Below are 21,524 nucleotides of genomic sequence, written 5' to 3'. Positions count from 1 at the left end.
TATATAAATTGAACAATAAACAAAACGTGATCCCAGAACTGAGACACCAACTGCTCAAAGGCCTACTCTACATGTAGTAGAATGAGGTGGTAGAGTGAATTATGCCACTTCCAACTGATTGCACTTTTTCAACGTTCCCCACTGAACGGAAAATTTCTATTAAGTAAAGAACTAGCACACTAGGGAGAAGTTCTGGTCTAGACCATTCCTTGTTGTTCTAGATTTCCACTTGCAGGAAATTTTTCACACACACACATTTTAAAAAAAATGTGGCATCATCCCCCTCACATGAAATGGTAGCGTCCATGGGCAAGGCACATCAGTGCCCAGGAAAGCACACTAATTTTCAAAATACAACACAAAAAAGTGAAATAATTACTCTGCTGCCATCTTCTGGCAAAGAGTGGAAGAATTAAGGTCAAGTTCCACTTATCTTGTAAACCTATCCTTTGCCTTGTTTTTCTGTGGACAGGGTTGTTTTTATATCCCCTCCCACATAAACCTCATTACAGGCAGTATTATATTACCACCACATTGAAGATTTTGGGTGCATGTGTGCTGAGGCTAAGTTGCTTGCCTATGGCCATATGTGATTCTAGAGCACAGTCTAAGGCAGGGGTGCACAACTCAACAGTCCCGGAGGGCTGGAAGCAACCATAACTTGGTATGTTGGGCTGAGATCAATTTTCAGTGCATTAATTATGACATTGAAATTAATTAAAAAACACTAATGAAAGCAATTACTAGCTACGTGTGGATCTCCCCCACTCATCAAGGGACCCACCATTTTAACCAAGGACAGTGGCCAGAAAATAGGCCTTGTCCCTGCTCTGTCAGTGGGGCACCTATAGTGCATGCAAACCCAAATAAACGGCAAGCTCTCTCCTCTCCCTAAACATTGGTTGCTTTCAGGCTGCAATCCTAGTTAAGATTTCTTGGAAGTGAGCCTTACTGGGTTCACCATGAGATATATTTCCAAGTAAATATAGATAGGATGGCATTGTGAGGCAGGTTCTGGAGAAGGTTCCCCCAACCCCAGAAGAGGGAACTGACTGAATGACGTCCTTTCTGAGGTGCACTCTGCCTATGTCTGCCTGCTGCTGCCGCTGTTCCAGCCCACTCCAGCCATCAAAGCTGCTGCCTCACTCGCTCATTGGTCCATCACTGCTACATGCTTCTCGTCTGGTCTCAAGTGGCCAGCTGCTGCTGCTTATCACCAGGACAAGCAAGAGCTCTTTGTGGCTTCTGCTGTTGCTGCAGGATATTCCTACCTGGGGTCCAGCCCAAAAGTCTTATGTTGTGCAGGCCTGGTCTAAGGGCACGTGATACAGCCACCTTGCTGAAGCTAATAGGAACATAGGAAGCTGCCATATACTGAGTCAGACCATAGGTCCATCTCACTCAGTATTGTCTACACAGACTGGCAGCGGCTTCTCCAAGGTTGCAGGCAGGAATCTCTCTCAGCCCTATCTTGGAGATGCCAGGGAAGGAACTTGGAGCCTAGATGCTCTTCCCAGAGTGGCTCCATCCCCTAAGGGGAATATCCTACAACACTTCTAGTCTCCCTTTTGTATGCAACCAGGGTGGATCCTGCTTAGCTTAAGGGGACAAGTCATGCTTGCTACCACAAGACCAGCTCTCTTCCCTAATCAGGTCTTGGTGTGGTCAGTGCCTGGGGTGGGGCCACAGCTCAGTAGTAGAGCATCTGCTTTGCATGCAGGTCCCACATTCAATCCCTGGCATCTCAAGGTAGGGCTAGGAAAGACTCCTGCCTGCAACCTTGGAGAAGCCAGTCAGATAATAGCTAGATGAACAATGGTTTGACTCCGTATAAGGCAGCTTCCTATGTTCCCATCACAGAGAAGAGATTCAAACAGGCGGGGGTGGTGTTGTTTCCTGATTCACAGTCCAGTCCTTAGTTACTACAGTCCTATATGTTACCTGTAATTATCGGCAAGATGCATTAGTTCTTTGAAATATCAGAGCAGTTACCAGAGCAGTTTTTTCTCATGATGTCATGATTTACACCAGTGTGGCAAAAGACAGCATACAACCCTTATTTTATATTCAAGGTAACAGATTTTAGCCTACTTTCCAGTTGGCTTATGAGATCACCCAGCATTCTGTGTGTGGGTCCCCACAGCCCTCTATTTCACAGTGCCTGGACCAATACAAATCAAATCAGGTAAAGTTGTAGGGACACCTCAACAACGTCGTTTGTGATGCTGTCATCCATCTCATTTCAATATGGCAGACGTATGGATGTTTGAGGTGCAAGTCGGCTAACTTGTGGAATGTCTAACCAATCTGAACCAAATTTGGTACAGTTGTAGTGAGTGACACACAGAGACACCTCACCTGTGTGGTTTGTGATGATATCATTCACCCTGATTCAAGATGGTGGACGTGTAAATGTTTTGAAGCGCAAGTGGGCTACCTTGTGAATTGCCTAACCTATCTGAACCAAATTTGCTACAGCTGTAGAGAAACATAGGGACATTCAATGGCATAGTTTGTTATGTCATCCACCCCGATTCAAGATGGTGGATGCATAAACGTTTAAGGCACAAGTAGGCTAACTTGTGGACTACCTGATTTGAACCAAATTTGGTACAGTTGTAGTGAGTCGGTTCCCACTTGCACCTCAAATGTTCACATGTCCACCATCTTGGATCAGGGTGGGTGACATCATTACAAGCTATACCCTTGAGCTGTCCCTATGTGTCCATACACCTGTAGCAAATTTGGTTCAAATTGCTTAGGTGGTTCACACGTTATCTGAATTGTGCCTTAAATGTTCCTGTGTCTGCCATCTTGAATTGGGGTGGATGCCATCTTCACAAACCATGCTGTTGAGGTGTCCCTGTGTGTCACTCACTACAACTGTACCAAATTTGAGACACCTCAATAGTGTCGCTTGTAATGATGTCATCCATCCCAATCCAAGACTGGTGCTTCTGGATCTAAGACTATCCTAGGTGTCCCAGGTTGAGACAGTGGCCAGAAGTGCCTTCTATCAGCTTTGGCTGATATGTCAGCTGCGTCCGTTTCTTGAGTTAGATGACCTCAAAACAGTGGTACATCTGCTGGTAACCTCCAGACTGGATTACTGCAATGCACTCTATGTACGGCTGCCCTTGTACATAGTCCGGAAACTACAGTTGGTCCAGAATGCGGCAGCCAGGTTGGTCTCTGGGTCATCTAGGGGAGACCATATTACTCTCGTATTGACGGAGTTATACTGGCTGCCAATATGTTTCCGGGCAAAATACAAGGTGTTTGTCATAACCTATAAAGCCCTAAAAAGCCTGGGCCCTGGGTTTTTAAGAGAACATCTTATTTTATTTATTTTATTTATTTTTGCATTTATATACCGCCTTTCGTTAAAAAGATAACCCCAAGGCGGTTTACAAAAGTTAAAAACATACAATAAAAAGACAATAAAAACATCATGTTAAAAATATAAAAACATAAAAACAGGCATAAAAACAATACAACAAATACAACAAATAAAAACACAAAGAAGCTGCAGTAGAAAACGATCATGTAAAAGCCTGGGTAAAAAGCCAAGTCTTTAAAAGCTTTCTAAAAGCCGTGATGGAGTCCGAGGAACGAATGGCCACTGGGAGAGCATTCCAGAGTCTGGGGGCAGCAACAGAGAAGGCCCTGTCCCGAGTGCACGACAGCCGGGCCTCCCTCATTGTCGGCACCCGGAGCAGGGCCCCCTCAGATGTCCTTGTCAAGCGGGCAGCAACCCGTGGGAGCAGGCGGTCCCTCAGATACCCCGGGCCCAAACCATTTAGGGCTTTAAAGGTCAAAACCAGCACCTTGAATTGGACCCGGAAACGAACCGGCAGCCAGTGCAGCTCTTTCAAAATGGGGGTGATATGTTCCCAACGGGCAGCTCCGGATAAAACCCTCGCTGCCGCGTTTTGCACTAGCTGCAGTTTCCGGATATTCTTCAAGGGCAGCCCCACGTAGAGCGCGTTACAGTAATCCAGCCGCGACGTGACTAAGGCGTGGGTAACCGTGGCCAGATCTGCCTTCTCGAGAAAGGGACGCAGCTGGCGCACCAGCCGAAGCCGTGCAAAGGCACCCCTAGCCACCGCCTCCACCTGAGCTTCCAAAAGCAGAGCCGGGTCCAGTAGTACCCCCAAGCTGCGTACTTGCTCCTTCAAGGGGAGTGCAACCCCATCCAGAACCGGTAAAATCTCCTCATCCCGATTGGCTCTCCTACTGACCAACAGTACCTCCGTCTTATCCGGATTCAATTTCAGTTTGTTAGCCCACATCCAACCCATCACGGCCTCCAGCCCCCGATTCAGGACATCCACCGCCTCCCTAGGATCAGATGACAAGGAGAGATAGAGCTGAGTGTCATCCGCATATTGCTGACAACTCAGTCCAAATCTCCGGATGACCTCTCCCAGCGGCTTCATGTAGATGTTAAACAGCATGGGGGACAAGACCGATCCCTGCGGGACCCCACAGGCCAACGGCCACGGGGCCGAGCAGTAGTCCCCCAGCACCACCTTCTGAACCCTCCCCTCAAGAAAGGACCGAAACCACTGCAACGCAGTGCCTCCGATTCCCATACTCGAGAGGCGGCCCAGAAGGATACCATGGTCGATGGTATCGAACGCCGCCGAGAGGTCCAGCAGAACCAACAGGGACGCACTCCCCCTGTCTAGTTCCCGGCGTAGGTCATCCACTAGGGCGACCAAGGCAGTCTCAGTCCCATACCCGGGGCGGAAGCCAGATTGAAAAGGGTCCAGATAATCCGTATCATCCAAGACCCTCTGCAGCTGGGACGCCACCACACGCTCCATCACCTTGCCCAGAAAGGGGAGGTTGGACACAGGTCTATAGTTGTCCAGGCTGGAGGGATCAAGGGAGGGCTTTTTTAATAGAGGTCTTATCACCGCCTCCTTAAGGCACGATGGCATCCTGCCCTCCCTTAATGAAGCATTAACGATCACCTCCAGCCATCTACCTGTCCCCTCCCTGGCAGCTTTTATTAGCCATGAAGGGCAAGGGTCAAGAGCGCACGAAGTCGCCCGCACACTGCCCAGGATCTTGTCCACATCCTCAGGCTGTAGCAACCGAAAAGAATCCAACACAACGGGACCAGATGGTACCAAAGGCACGTCTGCCGGAACTGCCAAAACTCTGGAGTCCAGGTCAGCATGGATGCAAGCGACTTTATCTGCAAAGCGACAGGCAAACCGATCACAAAGAGCTGTAGATGGCTCCTCCCCCATTGTCTGGGGGGATGTGTGGAGCAAGGTTTTCACCACACGAAACAGCTCTGTTTGTCTGCATTGAGCAGACGCAATGGAGGTGGAGAAAAAGCATTTCTTCGCCGCCCCCACCGCCACGGCATAGTCCCTAAAATGGGCTCTAGCCCATGTTCGGTCGGATTCGTGACGACTCTTCCTCCAGCGTCGCTCCAGCCGTCGCCCGAGTTGCTTCATCGCCCTAAGCTCCGAGGAAAACCAAGGAGCCGAACGGGCTCCACCAAGCCGGAGAGGGCGCTTGGGGGCAACCGTGTCAACAGCCCGGGCCATCTCTCCATTCCAGAGATCAATCAAGGCCTCGACAGGGTCACCAGCTCTGGACACTGGAAACTCCCCGAGGGCCGTCTGAAATCCAAGCGGATCCATAAGCCTCCGGGGGCGGACCATCTTAATCGGCCCACCACCCCTGCAGAGGGTAGACGGAGCAGTCAAACTAAACCCCACCAGGTGATGATCTGTCCATGACAAGGGAGTGGTCTCAAATTCCCCCACCTCCAGATCATTTATTTCCCGGTCGGCAAAAACCAGATCCAGAGTGTGTCCCGCCACGTGGGTAGGGCCCGATACCAATTGAGACAGGCCCATGGTTGCCATGGAGGCCATGAAATCCTGAGCCGCACCCACTAGGGGGGCCTCAGCGTGGACATTGAAATCCCCCAAAACAATAAGCCTGGGGGAACCCAAAGCCACCTCCGAGACCACCCCTGCCAGCTCAGGTAGGGAGACTGAAGTGCAGCGGGGTGGTCGGTACACCAGCAGAATCCCCAGCCTATCTCGGAGGCCCACCCTCAAGGACAAACACTCAAAATTCTGAGATTGCCTGACCAGGCACCTGGAAACGGGAAGAGTCTCACGAAAGATGACTGCAACGCCTCCTCCCCGACCCTCGAGGCGGGGCTGCTGCACGATCTGGAAACCTGGAGGACAAAGCTGAGAGAGACCAACCCCGCCCAGCGGATCCAACCAGGTCTCCGTCACGCATACCAGGTCAGCACGCTCATCCACAATCAGATCGTGGATAAGAGATGTTTTTGTGTTAACTGACCTGGCATTCAGCAGCAGCACCCTAATCCTCGAAGGAGTGTTCCCAGAGCTCCCTAGAGTCAGAGGGTTGGGAGAAGGGCTGGAAAAAGGAACAGGCCTCAATTGCCTGGACCGATTTCCCCTGTAACGGCCTGCCGAACTCCCACCACCATACCTCCCTCTGCCCGCTACCCGTGATATTGCCGCCCCCACTCCAGACCCACTTTTTCGCTCCCCCAGGCACATCTCCCCAGAATAAACCACCACGGCTTCTTGGCTTAATAAAAAACCAAGACCAGACTTGCGTGATCTCCAGCTAGCTTCTTGATTGTGGGAAGACAGTTCTTCAGGGCAGAAGGAAAAAATCTTCAGGGCCCCAGGCAGCTCACCCCACGGCTGAGAGCCACAAGGACGAGAGCCCTTGTGCTCTCGCCCTTCGGCGCACGCCAAGAGGCTCACGCCCCTGGCCCAGCCTGAGCTTTAAAGCCACAGAGTCAGCCCCACAGATGGAACACACCTGAAGAAAGGTAGGGCAGAAGCAGAAACACAGTCACTGCCAGCCCAAGATCTTCCCTCTTCCCTTCTTCAGGCCCTGGCCCAGCCTGAGCTTTAAAGCCACAGAGTCAGCCCCACAGATGGAACACACCTGAAGAAAGGTAGGGCAGAAGCAGAAACACAGTCACTGCCAGCCCAAGATCTTCCCTCTTCCCTTCTTCAGGCCCTGGCCCAGCCTGAGCTTTAAAGCCACAGAGTCAGCCCCACAGATGGAACACACCTGAAGAAAGGTAGGGCAGAAGCAGAAACACAGTCACTGCCAGCCCAAGATCTTCCCTCTTCCCTTCTGAGAAGATCTTCCAAGATCTTCCCTTCCCTTCTTCGTTATGAACTCCACCGCCCATTGAGATCATCAGGAGAGGTCCGTCTGCATTTGCCACTGGCTCGTCTGGTGGCTACTCAGGGAAGGGCCTTCTTCGTTGCTGCCCCGAGGCTTTAGAATGTGCTCCCTAGTGAATAAGAGCCTCCCCATCTCTGACATCCTTTAAAAGGTCCTTAAAGACGTGTTTCTTCACCCAGACTTTTAACTGATATTGTTTTGATTGTTTTAAATATTTTTAGAATATTGTTTTAAAATTGTGTTTTAAATTCCTTGTTTTTTAAATTTTTGTTGTTTTTGTTTTTAATTAGTGTTTTGCTTTTTAATCTTGTTGTAAACTGCCCAGAGACGTAGGTTTTGGGTGGTATAAAAATATGATAAATAAATAAATAAAATAAATAAATAAGATGGCTGATGTGTGAACATTTGAGGCATAAGAGGGCTAACTTATGGACTGCCTAACCGATTTGAACCAAATCTGGTACAGTTGTAGTGAATGAAGCAGAGGGACACCTCAACAGTGTGGTTTGTGATGATGTAATCCACCCCAATTCAAGACGGCGAACACGTGAACATTTGAGGCATAATGGTGCTCTCGTGAACCACTTAACCAATCTGGACCAAGTTTAGTGCAGTTGTAGAGATAGTGAAAAGAAAGTAGGCAGACTAGTTCTTATTAGAACAACTTGTTCCTCTTCCATTTTCTTTGGAGTTTGAGATTAACTTAACTGAATTTAATACATTAATAAACTCTCATCTGTTTTAATTGGCTTTCCCTAGCAGCTGATCTTCACTTTTCACTTTCTTGTCCCTTTCCTTGCCCTTGTGTTTTATCTTCCAGTTACTCTTGGGGCAGAGTCTTGTCTGGATTTTCTCTATTTTGCACATCACCTAACATGTGCTGAAAAGTAATTTATTAAAATACCAACATAACATGACACAAATATAAATTACAAAAATACATCAAATAGATTAGGTCAAGGTGAGTTTAATGTCCATACAACATATCGAATCCCTCCAAAAACACATTGCATATAAACCTTCTTGTACCTAGCCAAAACATGGGATTAACAACATAAGTGACATAACACTTAACAGCTAAGACCTTTTGGAAGGTAATCAGAAAAGACTACACTGTGTCAAAATCTTTCCCATCAAATACCAAGCAGCCTCACATACTTCCTAAATATGTTTTTTTAAAAAAACACCTGATCATGTCGTCTACCACATCCTCTAGCATACCCTGACCATATAAAAATATCCATACCCCTTAAGAGAGCACATTTGTGAGATAATCACATTGAACTGATATGGCATCACACATTGTTAAAGCAAAAAAGAAGAAGAAGAAAGTTGAGAACAGAGATTGTGCAACTGTCAGTGATTTCTGAGGTAAATGGTAATATGGTAATAAACATAGTGGAAAAAATGCAGCAATCAACATTATTTACAAGGAATTTCATTGTCCAGTTACTAAAATAAGAATCTGTGCTGAATCAATGGCATAATACATCAGGATGTTCTCCTACACAAGCTTCATTGATTTAAATGGGGACTGCACATTAAATGTTCCCATTGCATTGTGTGCCATTATGTTTAACCATAATGTCCCACATTATTCTGAACACTAGTGAAGTCTAAAACATACTTTGTAGCTCAAATGGTTTGAAAGGATGCCTGTAGATTATAATGAGGCCTATACATACTAGGGATGCGCAGAACGTTTCGCCAGCAAAATATTTCAACTCAAAATGAACAGTTTCAAGCTTGAAACATAAAAAAGGGCCTATTTCAAGTTCGGAGCAGAACAACTCTATTTTGAATGAAACATTTTGACATTCCGAGCACCATTCTGGAGGTCTGTTTTCCCCTTGTTGCTTGGTTTTCTGGCACTAGCTTCCGATTGGCTTGCTATTGCCTTGCTTCTTGGTTGGCTTGTTATCAAACAAATCAAGTGTTGCCATGGGCAACTGTGCCCCTATTGGCTGGGGGGGAGGGTGGAACACAAAAAGAGGGAATTTCAAATTCAAAATGTATTCAAAGGGACTGAGAGGCAGAGAGAGCGCCTTTATACTGTTGCCTCTCTTGAAGAAGAGGATACATCAGGACAGGAGAAAAGGTAGTTTGATCTTGTGGTTTTCTTATCTCGGCACTGAGTATAATATGCTGTGCTACTGCTGCTATAACTATCTGGTTTTGCTGGATCTCAGATTGACAAAGGCAGAACGTGGGTGCCTGTCTTGAACCTTCCTTGAGATGTGGTTTGTTTGTGAGATATTGTGAGAAACAGACAGTGGCAGAGTGCATGTGTATGTATAATATTCCTTGGCAACTGCTGTGATGTATGGATGTGCTCGAACCGAGGTTCGTACACAGGTTCAGCGCTGCAGGGAGGGGAGTGACGAGCAGGATCTTTTAAAAAAGGGAGCAGGTACCTGCTCTCCACCATGACCAGCCACTGCCCCCAAGAACCCTTGCATGCCAGGATCCTATGGGGTTTTGGGGAAAAGGTTTAATGATTTATTAAAATTTGCCTGCATGCCCATTTCTTTTGTAGGTTGGGTAGTAGGTAGCTCCCATCATGCCCTACCACACAACCCACTTTGGCGTCCCTAGGAGCTATCCATGGGGAACAATGGGGTGTTTCGAGCTCTACATTGTTCCCTAAGGCCGAAACACTGGAAACATTTTGAGTTGTTCCGTCGAAACAGCCAGGTTTCAACTGCGGTTTCATCCATTTTGTGTTTTGTTTTGAGCTCAAAACAGAACACAAAATCTGTTTCTACTGCATACACTGCAACTCCATGGGAGCACAGAAAAAGCAGAGAATGGGATACTGGGCACAGATTTCAGCTTCCTGAGAATCTGAGCAGATTATAGCCAAGAAGATATATTTGGAAGTGTGTGGTGAAAATGGTGACATCTCAGAAGGTAGCAAAAAGTAAGAAATTATGCAAACCTGCAAAATTTAGACAGCACACACATGGCAGCTTTTCTTGGCACAGAATTTATTCTCTTTTTTCATGCAGTAATACCGCCCCCCCAGATGACTGTACCTGAAAAAGTTAACATTTATGCTTTCAATGACAGTGGGAATGATCCAGCAAAACCTGAGAACTTGTAAGTACATGCTTGGCAATCTTTTACGGAAACAAGTGGGACTTCAAATTGCTTAAGTGTGGCTGGATTGTATTTGGTGTTTTCATATAACAAGAAAAGCCAAAATTCTCTCCCTAAACTGAGCAATATAGGCACACGACAATTTCCAATCAAATCAAGCAGCCTGTGTTCCAGAATTGCAAGGTTTAAAAAACCATGTGTATGGGAATGGTATACACCTTTTAATTTTCGTTAAGGCTGCAGTCCTATGCATTGTTAGGCCAATCATCAAGGTTGCCATTTTTAACTAATGCAATCCATCATGAACTGGGCATCCCTATGACCACTGAAATGAATGGGAATTGCACAGTACAGAAGTATCCTGATGAGGCAACCACACCTACTTTCTGCTCTGGCTGAATAGCATGAGGACCTGGCAGTCCCATATAGACCTATGTGAATGATTAATTTTTAGAACCCTGAACATTGACATGCCCATCATTTTTTGCAAGGCTGAGATCAGTTATAGTTTTGACCAGGTCCTTGATGTAGCCTCTCCTCAGGCAAGTCTGATTAAACTGTTTGGAAAGGTACAAATCTGGTGAGAAGTTGGAAGGTGGCAATTCTTGCTGCTATGGACACACCACCACAGCATGGGCATTCCAATGCCTCTTGACCTAGAAATAATTAAGTCCATGCTTTTCCATTTTATAAACTTTCTGCAGAGGCGCTCTTACCCCTGGACTTTGGGGCCAAGGTCCAGGGCCTCCACACCCCCTGGGGCCCCCCAAATCCTTTTTAGTCTGCTCTGGGTGATGTGGTTTGTGCCCTCAAGAACCTACATGTTAAAAAATGATGCTTAATTTGCAGGGGGGTGGGGCTCCAAAGGCCTTTAGGTCCAGGCTCCAAAATTACCTAGGTGCACCTCTGATCTTAGATGTATTCCTCACTCAGGAAAAGATAAAAAGAGAACATGCAATGTTTCAGGGAGATGGGGACTGGTTGGCTGGGGGCGGGGGAGCTGGGAAGATTTTAATCTGAGCTGCAGAGGCATTTGGGGAGATTCACAATGCTCACCTCTGCAAACATTTATGAACCTTGAACCTCATACTTGGATCTGCGATTAGTGAGCTTCGCCAGCATTTTTAGCAACGTTGTCTCATTCTGCTGACCTACACCTCTTCATATAGTTTCAAGTTACAGTTATTTGCATAGTAATGCTGTCCAAAGTGAGGGTAGTGATACATATAAAACAATAATCTTGTGCTGACTTCCATCCACTGCAATCCTGCTCTATTTAAGGGACTAACTCTAGTGGGAGTAAACAAAGTAGATAATATTACCTACAGCCTATAAGATGAAATCTCAGAAGCCAGAGAAGTGGCTTAATCAGGTGTCCCAGTGGGCCAGGAAGGGTGGGACTTCAATGCCCTGCAGAGCTCTTTGTCTCTCCCTGTGTTTAGCAAAATGAAAACTATACAAAGCAAGATACATTTCTCAACTTGCATAAATTTTTTTTCTTGGTGTAGAAACACAGTTCTAGGCATATGCACCAAATGAACATACAAAACTTCTTAATAATGTCAGACCACTCATCCATCTAATATTATCTTTAGTGGGTGGTGGCTCACAAGGATTTTTGGGCAGAGGATTTCCAGCTCTGCTACCCAAGGTTCCAAAGACTGAAATAATTTAAAAAAAAAAAAAAGATTTTAGAGACTGACTTGTGATTTTCTTTGTGCAATGTATGTGCTCTACAAGTGAGATATGACCCCCTTCCACATTAAAGAGATAACACAAACAGTATAACCTTTCTGCTAAGCCACTTTGAATATGGGCTCAAAGAAATGCTCAGACTTCATATAAGGCAACTTCATATGTTCACTTCCGCCCCCACTTTGGCACCCATTCACTGAGAAAATAAATTCTGGCTTTGCTCTCATAAGCCACACTCTTGGAAAACTATCCCAAGACTTCAAATCTGGGCCAATAGTTGCAAAATGTATTGATGAATAAGGGTCCTGCCTTTGCCCATTGGACTGGGAGTAAGGCTTGCTATTGGAGGTAATCCCATAGGCTGAAAAGTGGCATTGTGGGTCTGCATAAATTAAAAAAAAGCGGGGGCAGGGGGAGAGCTTCAAGAATGCTGTGCTGGCTCCATGAATTATGGTTAGCAGAGTTGGAACAGAAGTGCATGCCACAGAACTCCTTGGAGTCTGCTGGCAAGCTTAAGAACATCTAACGTCCTGCATGCTGATCCAGTCTGAATTAACTAGGTAGTTGTTGAATCGTTTGAGAAATAGGCATTGCACTAAACAGGCTGCCATTTAATGCCATAATCTCAGTGTTGCTAACTCTTATATTTTTTGGACAAGCCTTTCAATATTCGTTCCATAAACAAATGTACTGTATCCTGTCAGATGCTTGATACACAGCAAGTCTTCCTGCCATGAGGCCTCACAAGTATTAATGATTCGATAAGCATAGAGCAAGGATAACTTTATGCATGTTCCAAGAATTTTGCTCACAAGATTTTATTCATTTCAAGAAGGCAGGCACACTGTTGGGGAAACTGTACCCTAGAACTGCAATTAACTAGCTACTCACTCTAGAGCAGACTCTTGGGCTTTGTTGGGAGTATAACTCTTGTCTTCCAGATTCTCAGTATTACTGCATTTTTTCCACTATGACAGGATACCAAAATCCACGAGGGAGTCAAATGTCCTTATATCTAAGAAAGCATTCCCCACTGCAGCTGAAGCCACAAGCCTTTGCCTTTTGAAAATACCAGCTCCAGCTGCCTTTTGCATTGACCATTTGTGAGACTCCCAACGGAAAACTGTAAAGTTGTGAGGTAATGTGAAAATGGGAACCATTTTGTTGTCCAGTAAACCTGAGGTAAAATATACCAGGATGTGATCAGAAATTTTAAAATAATAATAATAAAATAATAATAATAATAATAATAAACACGTTACTGGGGTGGTGTGTGGGGCGAATGTACAGGGCATTTCCAGTAAATCAAAGAAACTCATATCTCCACTTAACCACCTACTTCAGGATTTGAAATTTAAGCAGTAAAATAATATATTATAAAAATGTTTATAAAATAGCAGCACACTCAGTGAAACAATACAGCTAAGTACTGTTAATGTGAATAAGAATTAAATCGTAGCTTTTTAGCAGCGCAAAATAACCCCCCTTAGATTCTTACTCCACTTTCTACCCTTGTTTAGCCAAAAAAAAAATGGCAAGAGTCCATTCATTAAAGATTCTTCAGCATATCAAGTGTTCTTGCTGAATTTTTTATCTTTAAAAATGCAACCATTAACAATCCATCCAGTAGCTTCACGCTGGATATTTGAAAACTGTCAACATAATTGTGCAGAGACACTTTTGTTCTCTCTCATCTTCTTTGCCAAATAAATGCTGTTTTCTTGAACAGATGGAGCATGAAACTAAAAATTCAAGTACATTGAATACACCCTTGTAATAATAATAATAATAATAATAATAAACAATTATAGAAGAATAAAACTTGCGCACCTTGATGTTTGCCGCCTGTGTGTTTTGCATGAGCATCTTCTTTCATTATCCATAGATAAGCTTGCAGGTGGTATTAAGATTCTGCTGTGACTTCAAACAATTCATAGTCTTGTCAAGACTTTCATCCGGAATGTTGTGATGGGAATGTCATCCAAAGCAGGTGTTGGAAATTCCAGCAACACCATAACTAACACGGAACACCAGATACCAAGGGAGAAAAAGCTATATACATATATTTTTGTTGGTGGTGGTTTGCTTTGCTCAGCACGTCATAAGCCATTTCATCTTTTATCCCTTAGGAACAAGTTTTCAAAGTGCTTTTCGAATGAAATGGTTTATAATAATGCTAACTGTGGACCAGATAACATGGGTCTCCTCTCAAGGAAGATATGGGAGGGCCGGGGGAGTTTCTTTCAATATGGCAGTAAGTTCTATCAAAAAGGAAGCTGGCAGAGAGCAGTTTGTGCGCAATCATATCAAATTAAGAAGTTGCCACAGTTTACCAGCTGGCAGTTAATTGCTGACTTGGCTACCTGTGGCAAGTAAGGATTACCTGCAGGTCAGATTTACAAAAGTAGATTCTTCCTCACTCTCTATTTTTAGGACTATTTATTTATTTATTTACAGTTGTTTACTGTCCTTCATCCTAGGACTACAAATGACTAAAAGATTATATGGATTGGTAGGCTAGTAAATTTTCTAAATGTACCGTATTTTTCAGCAGAAACGCCACAGTGCATATATGTTTGAAAGTTGATTTTCGCCACCTGCGGCACTTACACTGATGCGGGGCTTACATGCAAATGTAGGGGTGATGGAAAGAGGTGTGGCGGCAGCAGGGCCCTCCGACTGATGAGAGCCTCCATGAGGCTCCGATGAGAGGCTTCTACGGAGCCTGGAAGCAATGGAGGTGCTGGAGGAGGAGCGGTAACAGCACAGCTGGGTCTTCCTGGTCCTGGGTTTGCTTGCTCACCCCCTTTTTTGTCTCCCATGGCCAATGGAAGAGAGACCAATGGCCATGTTGGCTGTTTGCTCTGCGTGGGGGCATTTGGGCCCCTTTATCTTTCCCCCAAAGGGTGGGGGTGGCCAGGCTGGGCCTACGGTGCGGCAAGTCCAGGTTACACATGTGTTCTTGGGGCACGTCTTCGTGGCACGCTTTTAGAAGCTGCGCCCCAGACAAGGTGAGTGTGAATGGCTATATTCACTGTACTTGATGTACTTGGCTTAGTTGCGGCGTTTCTGGTGATGCAGCATTTCTGATGGTTGTTTTTTTTAAAAAAAATTGGCCTTTTTTCTTCAATGTGGTGTTCCTGCCGCAAAATACGGTATTTGCAAGTTGAGCTAATGCTGAGGCACACTATCAAAACAATGAATAAATCATGGTGCTTTTACTAGGGCTTCAGCGCTTAGTCAATTGATTGATTAGATTAACTGATTAAAAACTGTTTGATTAAAAATTTGCCCCTAATTAGGTGATGCAGCTTTAAACAATGTTTAATGTAAGTACTTATATTAAAAATACTGCAGACGGCAGCTATAATCTTAGAAGAGGCATTCTTCTTTCTCACAGAGGGATAATGCCTCTTAAGGTGATGCTAGCTATAATACATACATGTCTACAGAGGAAAATTTAAAATGTTCTATTTGTATGCTAATTTACATGTTTAATCAATTAAAAGTCATATGATTAACCTTCTAGGATTTTAACTAGTGACAGCCCTACCTTTCACAAACGACCTGTTAAAACCTTGTGCTCCGATTTAGCAGGGGAGATATGTATGCAGAATCAGTTTCCACATATGTGGCCAATAAGACTCTGCATGCTCATCCAAGATCGACAGACATCTTTTGATATATCACTTGTAGTTACACACGACCCATGGACCACCACTAGAGCTGGAACAGGGCCTTGGAATAGAAGGGGGTGCTGATTGGTTGACTAGTCATCTTAAACTGGAATATTTTTCTTCCCTCATACAATGTCGACTTTTAGAATAGGAAACAATCCTGGGATGAAGATCCTCATCTCAGGGTAGCTTGGTCATTCTCCTACAAAGCAGAAAGGACCATTTTCCACTCATCAACTGTCAATGCATGGTAGAATCTGTGGTAAAATGGTTGTCTATATCCACAATCCAGTAGGGAGTTCCCCTAACAAGCCTTGTTACAAATTGGAGTGGAGCAGAAACACTACTTTTGCAGGACAGCTCCTCTCTGGATTGCAGCTTTTTCTGCCGATTGCTTTGGAGTGGCCCACAGTTGAATAAGCAGGATTGCACTTCTGCCAGGTACATTACTGTATATGAAAAGGCAAGTGTGTTTTTCAGAGGAAAAGGTTTAGGTATGTTTAGGTGGGATGGAAAATAAATTAGCAAAATCCTGTCCATCTGGCTGGCAAAAATAAAGCATCTTTTTCTTAGGTAGCAGCTACCACAGAGAGCAAAAGGAAGCAAACTGACAACAGATCCAACAAATATGTTCAACTAGCAACAGAGGTGGCAGGCAAGTCAGAGAGCAATCCTGAACGCTTTATCAAAATGAACAGGAGCAGCACAAGAGCCCAGATGGGATTGCACCTTGAATCTCTCCTGCACCCAAAGCAGTTCGGACGCTTCAGGTGTCTTTCCCCAATTTACTTTTAACCTTGCCCCTGTCCCCATTCCCCTATTGCTTTGCAATCTAGGTAAGCCATTAAACAAACAAACAAAAAACAACAACAACCAAAACAAAACCTGCACACTCAATTCCTTTCTTAGGTCTAAAAAAGGAGTGTATGCACTAGATCATAACACACATATCAAAAACAAGTACTTTCTACTTTGTTCCCACAAATTGCAGGCTTCTAGCTAGCTAGCTATTTTTAATGCTTTTATAAGCATCTCACATCATTGATATATACTTGAAATAGCAGTTATAAAATATAGTTTTGTGGGATTCCCTTCTGTTGTATATCACAGGCACTAAATGCTTTTATATATCATTCATAATCATTGGGAGGGGGCGCAATCTACCAAGTACTTCCCCTGCCAAGCCCCACTGAAATGAATGGGAGCGACACAAGAGCTACAACCATCCTTTCTGTGGGGCTTGTACAGGGGACTTCTGGCGAATTGTGCTTTTGGTGTTTTGTTTTTAAATCCAAAAAGGAGTTTCAAATACATTCTATCTGGGAAATGATAAAGAGGGTTTAACACTAAAAGTAAGGCTGGAAGAGATGTGGGGATGTCTTCACAGGTTGATGTCCCTCACATCTGTGGGAGTGCTGGACTGATCCAGTTCATCCACTGTCTTTGAAGGATTGCCTTGCTGCTGCTGCCGCCGAACTTCCTGAAGGTTGCTTACTAGAACCGACTCAATCTGTTCCTGACACGCCTTCAGACAGTCCTAGGAAAGCGGAAAAACATTATATTGGATTATTGCATCATGCCCTCCCTGCCCCAACAGCCTTTTATAGATCCAGACAGGACCATACTTGTAAGAAGTCCCACCAATGATCACTAAGTACTCCCCAATGATTGTAAGTAATTCCCACCACTCCCCTGCACCTTGTTACAGGCTCCCCCCGACCCCCATGTGCTGCACATTGTATTTTCTCTACATTCGTGGAAATGCAGCACACTGTATTTTTTTATTAACAACATTTTCAACAAAAAGCTCTCAAAATGTTTTCTCTATCAAAAGAAATGAAAGTTCTTTGTCCCACTGGGGCTCCAGCTAAATAATAATAATAATAATCAAGCACCAATCACTGGAGAGACACTATGCTGGGTGAAATAGGGGCAGTTGATCTCCCCCTGCTAAAGAGAAGAACCACCGCTTTAAAAGGTGCCTCTTTGCCCATTTAATAGTGGGTTAAAAGTAGCTATGCTCTCCTATGCAAACTGTAGATTGTATTTCCTTTGCTACAGTATGCCCTGCACTCAGTTTCAGAAGCAGGGTGTGTTAGGAAACCAATCTGAGCAGCTTTTTAAAAAATGTAAGAATATTTCCATTTCTTCGGGAAGCATTCACTAGCATGTATGTGTTTAGGAAACCAAGATCTTTCCCATACTAGGACCCTTTAACACTGCAGAGATACTGCTTTTCCACAGTAAGATAGAAGCAGAATTCGAATTGCAGTTCCACATGGCACTTCACACATAGTACTGTATTTCCCATAACAGTCATGGACACGTGCCAGCCACTGCCAATATTATGCTGACCAAGAAGGTCAGGCAAGAAGGTACTCAGCCACTCCACCTCAGTTTTGACAGCATGGCCTGTGGGGAAAACGCAGCGGGAAAGGTAAGGACACCCTCCCCATGCCTTAAAGCAACCCCCCCCCTCCAAATTAGCTCAAATGCCGGCATTTCGAATCGGTTTGGCGCTCCATAAAAGGAGTGCCGAACTGGTTCCATGCACATCCCTACTCATTAGCTGCTTTCCCAAAGGAAGGACTTCTCAAATCATCATGTATCTCTGTGTGGGCCTCCTTTAACAACATTTGTGTTTACAATTAATCTGATACACATGGGAGGGGGCTACACTGACCCCAACAGGGTTGTTTTTGTTTTGCTGATCTGCAATCTTATTTCAAGATGGCAGTCAGTCAAAGTATAGACAACACCCATTTGAAGCTGATGTGCTGACAGAAGGAGCGGAGCCACCATTGGGTGAATGGGTTCAAAGAACCTGGGCTGCCACCCACATGGGCCGCTGGACACGCCCTCCGTGTCTGATGTCAGACATGGGGGGGGGGCCCACGTTATTTTGGTCCCAAATGGGGCCCCGTTTGGGACCAAAATCAGCCCGCACGGCATTGGCAGTGTGGCTGGAGTGAGTCTCCCTGCCTTTTAAAGGCAGGGAGAGTCGTTTTTAAAGCCAGGGAGCCGTTTTTAAAGGCCTTTTAAAGGCAGGGAGAGCCGTTCCTGGGAAAGTCACTTTGGCCTACGCTGCTCAACGCAGCGCGGGCTGATCTCCCTTCCAAATGGGGCCATGTGGCCCCATTTGGGAGGGAGACCACACCCCTGCATCTGATGTCAGACGAGGGACGTGGCTAGCCAGCCCCTTGCATCTGACATCAGATGCAGGCGGTGGGGCCAGAGACAGTCAGATACAAACCAAATTCACAGCATGGACACACATGGGTCCTAGGCAAGAATGGGCATATTAGAAGTGGCAACTAGCTTATATTAGTTCTACTCAGACTACCTTTTTTCTTTTGTAAGAGAAATTGTACCATTTGATGGTTCTCTCTTTTTTTTTACTAGCACAATTGTATTCTTACAAACAAGTGAAGTCATTTTAAATTAAAAAGCAAAAGGTAAAAGAGATGAGGTTACTATTTTTTAAAGCAATTCCATCTATGCATTTTTACTGCATTCCATCTATGCAGAAAGGAGCCATAGTAATGGAAGTGCAACCGAGGAGTGCATAGTAAACAGTGCAAAAAGGTGGGGCAGAAGGACATCAAAAATTGCCTTATGGAGTTCTCCTCCCACTACTCCTACTAATGCACTGTCCTTTGTCAGCTACTGGAAAGTTCTACAGTTGCATTTAATGTCAGAGGCTTACACGCTGTACAGCATTACAGAGACATAATGCTACCCCGCGAGGCCTGCTCCTAAGGCTGCGTAAATGGTGCCACTGCTGTCTTCCTCACTGTGGTGAATGGGGGGAACTGTGGTAGTGCTGCTTCTGCAACTGTTGCTTCTGAACAGGGTCACGGTTGCCTTAAGGGACTGCAGCAGTCCAGGAGAGTTGGTCTTGTGGTAGCAAGCATGACTTGACCTCTTTGCTAAGCAGGGTCTGCCCTAGTTGCCTATGAAAGGGAGACTCCATGTGTGAGCACTGTAAGCTGCTCTGGAAAGAGCACCTGCCTGCTTGCATTCAGAAAGTTTCGAGTTCCCTCACTGGCATCCCCAAGATAGGGCTGAGAGAGATTCCTGTTTGCAACCTTGGAGAAGCCACTGCCAGCCTAGGTAAACAATACTGAGCTAGATGGACCAAGGGTCTGACTTGGTATATGGCAGCTTCCTACGTAGGGGTGTGTTGTTACATCTCTGTAATGTTGTGCATCATGTAAGCCAATAAAATCACCATAAACTAAGCCTTTAAAGAGATGGGAGGACAAGGCAGAGGTGCTCATTGTGAGGAGGGTGGAGGTTATAATTCTAAGAATGCCCTATCCTGTCCTGGATAAGGCTGCACTCCCTCAGGGAACAGTTTGGGAGTGCTTCTGTTCTGGATCCAGGCCTCTCTTTGGTACTAGTGACCAGGAGCACTTTTAATCAGTTCTGGCTGATACGGCAGCTGCATCTGTTTCCAGGAGAGAGTAGTTGACACAGTGACAAGAGCTACACTAAGTACTGTAGTTCCATTGAAATTAAGAAGACAAGTCAAGTCATTTTAATTTCAATGGGACTAGTCTGAGGAATTTCCATCATGTCAGCCAATAATCTTAAGATGGGTGCACATGCTGGTAACTTCTTGGCTTCAGTACTGCAATGCGCTCACACTATGTGGGATTGCCTTTGAATTTAGTCTGGAAACTCCAGTTAGTACAAAATTGGACAGTCAGGATTGTCTCTAGGGTAACTCAGAGAGACCATATGACTTCTGTTTTAAAATCATTGCATTGGTTGTGGTTTTGTTTGGGGGCACAATACAAAGTGCTGCTGCTTAACATTAAAGCGCTAAATGGCTTGGGAACCAGCTACCTAGGATAACGCCTCCTTCTGCATGATCCCCACCACTCATTTGTAAGGTCTACCTGCATATGAATCAGGCTTTTGTTGTGGTTTTTAATCATTTTAATCCATTGTGTTGTAAACTAACAATTTAATGACTGACGGTATACACATGTAATAAATACAAACACACACAGAAAACACTGGAATACAACAGTTTGGCATTTATTTTGTCTGGATTCTCCATAAACAACTGAGTGGATCAATGACATCCATTCCAAAGGCAATGGCTACTATAGCAGCCCAAGAAAGAATCAACTTAGTCACTGCCTGGGGCTGGTCATATGGTTCAAAAACAGAGAGTGTATTTGTTCTGTTGGTTAAAAATATACTAGAAACACATACTCCTCACTGCCTGCCACCCTCTCTTTCCCTTACACACACAGGACTGTGCCCAATATGTCTGTCACTGTACTGACCCGGGCCTCACTTTTCACAGAAGCACTGGCAGACAGGTGGCACAGAGGCCCACACAACAGGCACTGCTGCTACCTAGAATCAAATGACTGGGGCTTCCAAGTGGGCGCAGCACTGGCTTGTTTCTCTACTTAAGAAGAGCGTACCCACTGCTCTGTACTGATTGTTGTTCCAAAGGAGCAGGAGGAGAGCTGGTCTTGTGGTAGCAAGCATAACATGTCCCCTTTGCTAAGCAGGGTCCACTCTGGTTGCATATAAATGGGAGACTAGATGTGTGAGCACCATAAGATATGCCCCTTAGGGGATGGATCCGCTCTGGGGGAAAGCATCTGCATACTTGCATGCAGAAGGTTCCAAGTTCCCTCACTGGCATCTCCAAGATAGGGCTGAGAGAGACTCCTGTCTACAAACTTAAAGAAGCTGCTGCCAGTCTGTGTAGACAATACTGAGCTAGATGGACCAATAGTCCGATGCGGCATATGGCAGCTTCCTATGTAAAGTATGATCAATATCATCAAGATACTGGGACAGTCACAGCTG

General features: G+C 45.1%; 1 protein-coding gene and 1 long non-coding RNA gene across 3 annotated transcripts in view; one reads left to right on the top strand and one right to left on the bottom strand.

The window, feature by feature from the left end:
• Positions 1–21,153, top strand: part of LOC128326256 (uncharacterized) — a 29,118-nt gene extending 7,965 nt beyond the window's left edge. The window contains exons 1-4 of one of the 2 annotated variants that reach the window (XR_008307909.1): positions 10,210–10,314; positions 12,987–13,147; positions 16,260–17,356; positions 18,003–21,153. This is a non-coding gene — a long non-coding RNA (uncharacterized LOC128326256). Of the gene's footprint in view, positions 1–10,209; positions 10,315–12,986; positions 13,148–16,259; positions 17,357–18,002 lie in introns of those variants that run through there. The other variant, XR_008307908.1, reaches the window with a different exon arrangement.
• Positions 8,167–21,524, bottom strand: part of CCND2 (cyclin D2) — a 67,967-nt gene continuing 54,609 nt past the window's right edge. Inside the window, exon 5 of the mRNA XM_053252767.1 lies at positions 8,167–17,223. Within this exon, the coding sequence (XP_053108742.1) occupies positions 17,068–17,223 (156 nt within the window). The 3' untranslated portion in view covers positions 8,167–17,067. The remainder of the gene's footprint in view (positions 17,224–21,524) is intronic.

This window comes from Hemicordylus capensis, chromosome 5 (genome assembly GCF_027244095.1).
Source record: "Hemicordylus capensis ecotype Gifberg chromosome 5, rHemCap1.1.pri, whole genome shotgun sequence".
Lineage (NCBI taxonomy): Eukaryota > Metazoa > Chordata > Lepidosauria > Squamata > Cordylidae > Hemicordylus > Hemicordylus capensis.
Note: the sequence above shows the minus strand (reverse complement) of the source record. Positions and strands in the feature narration are given on the sequence as shown.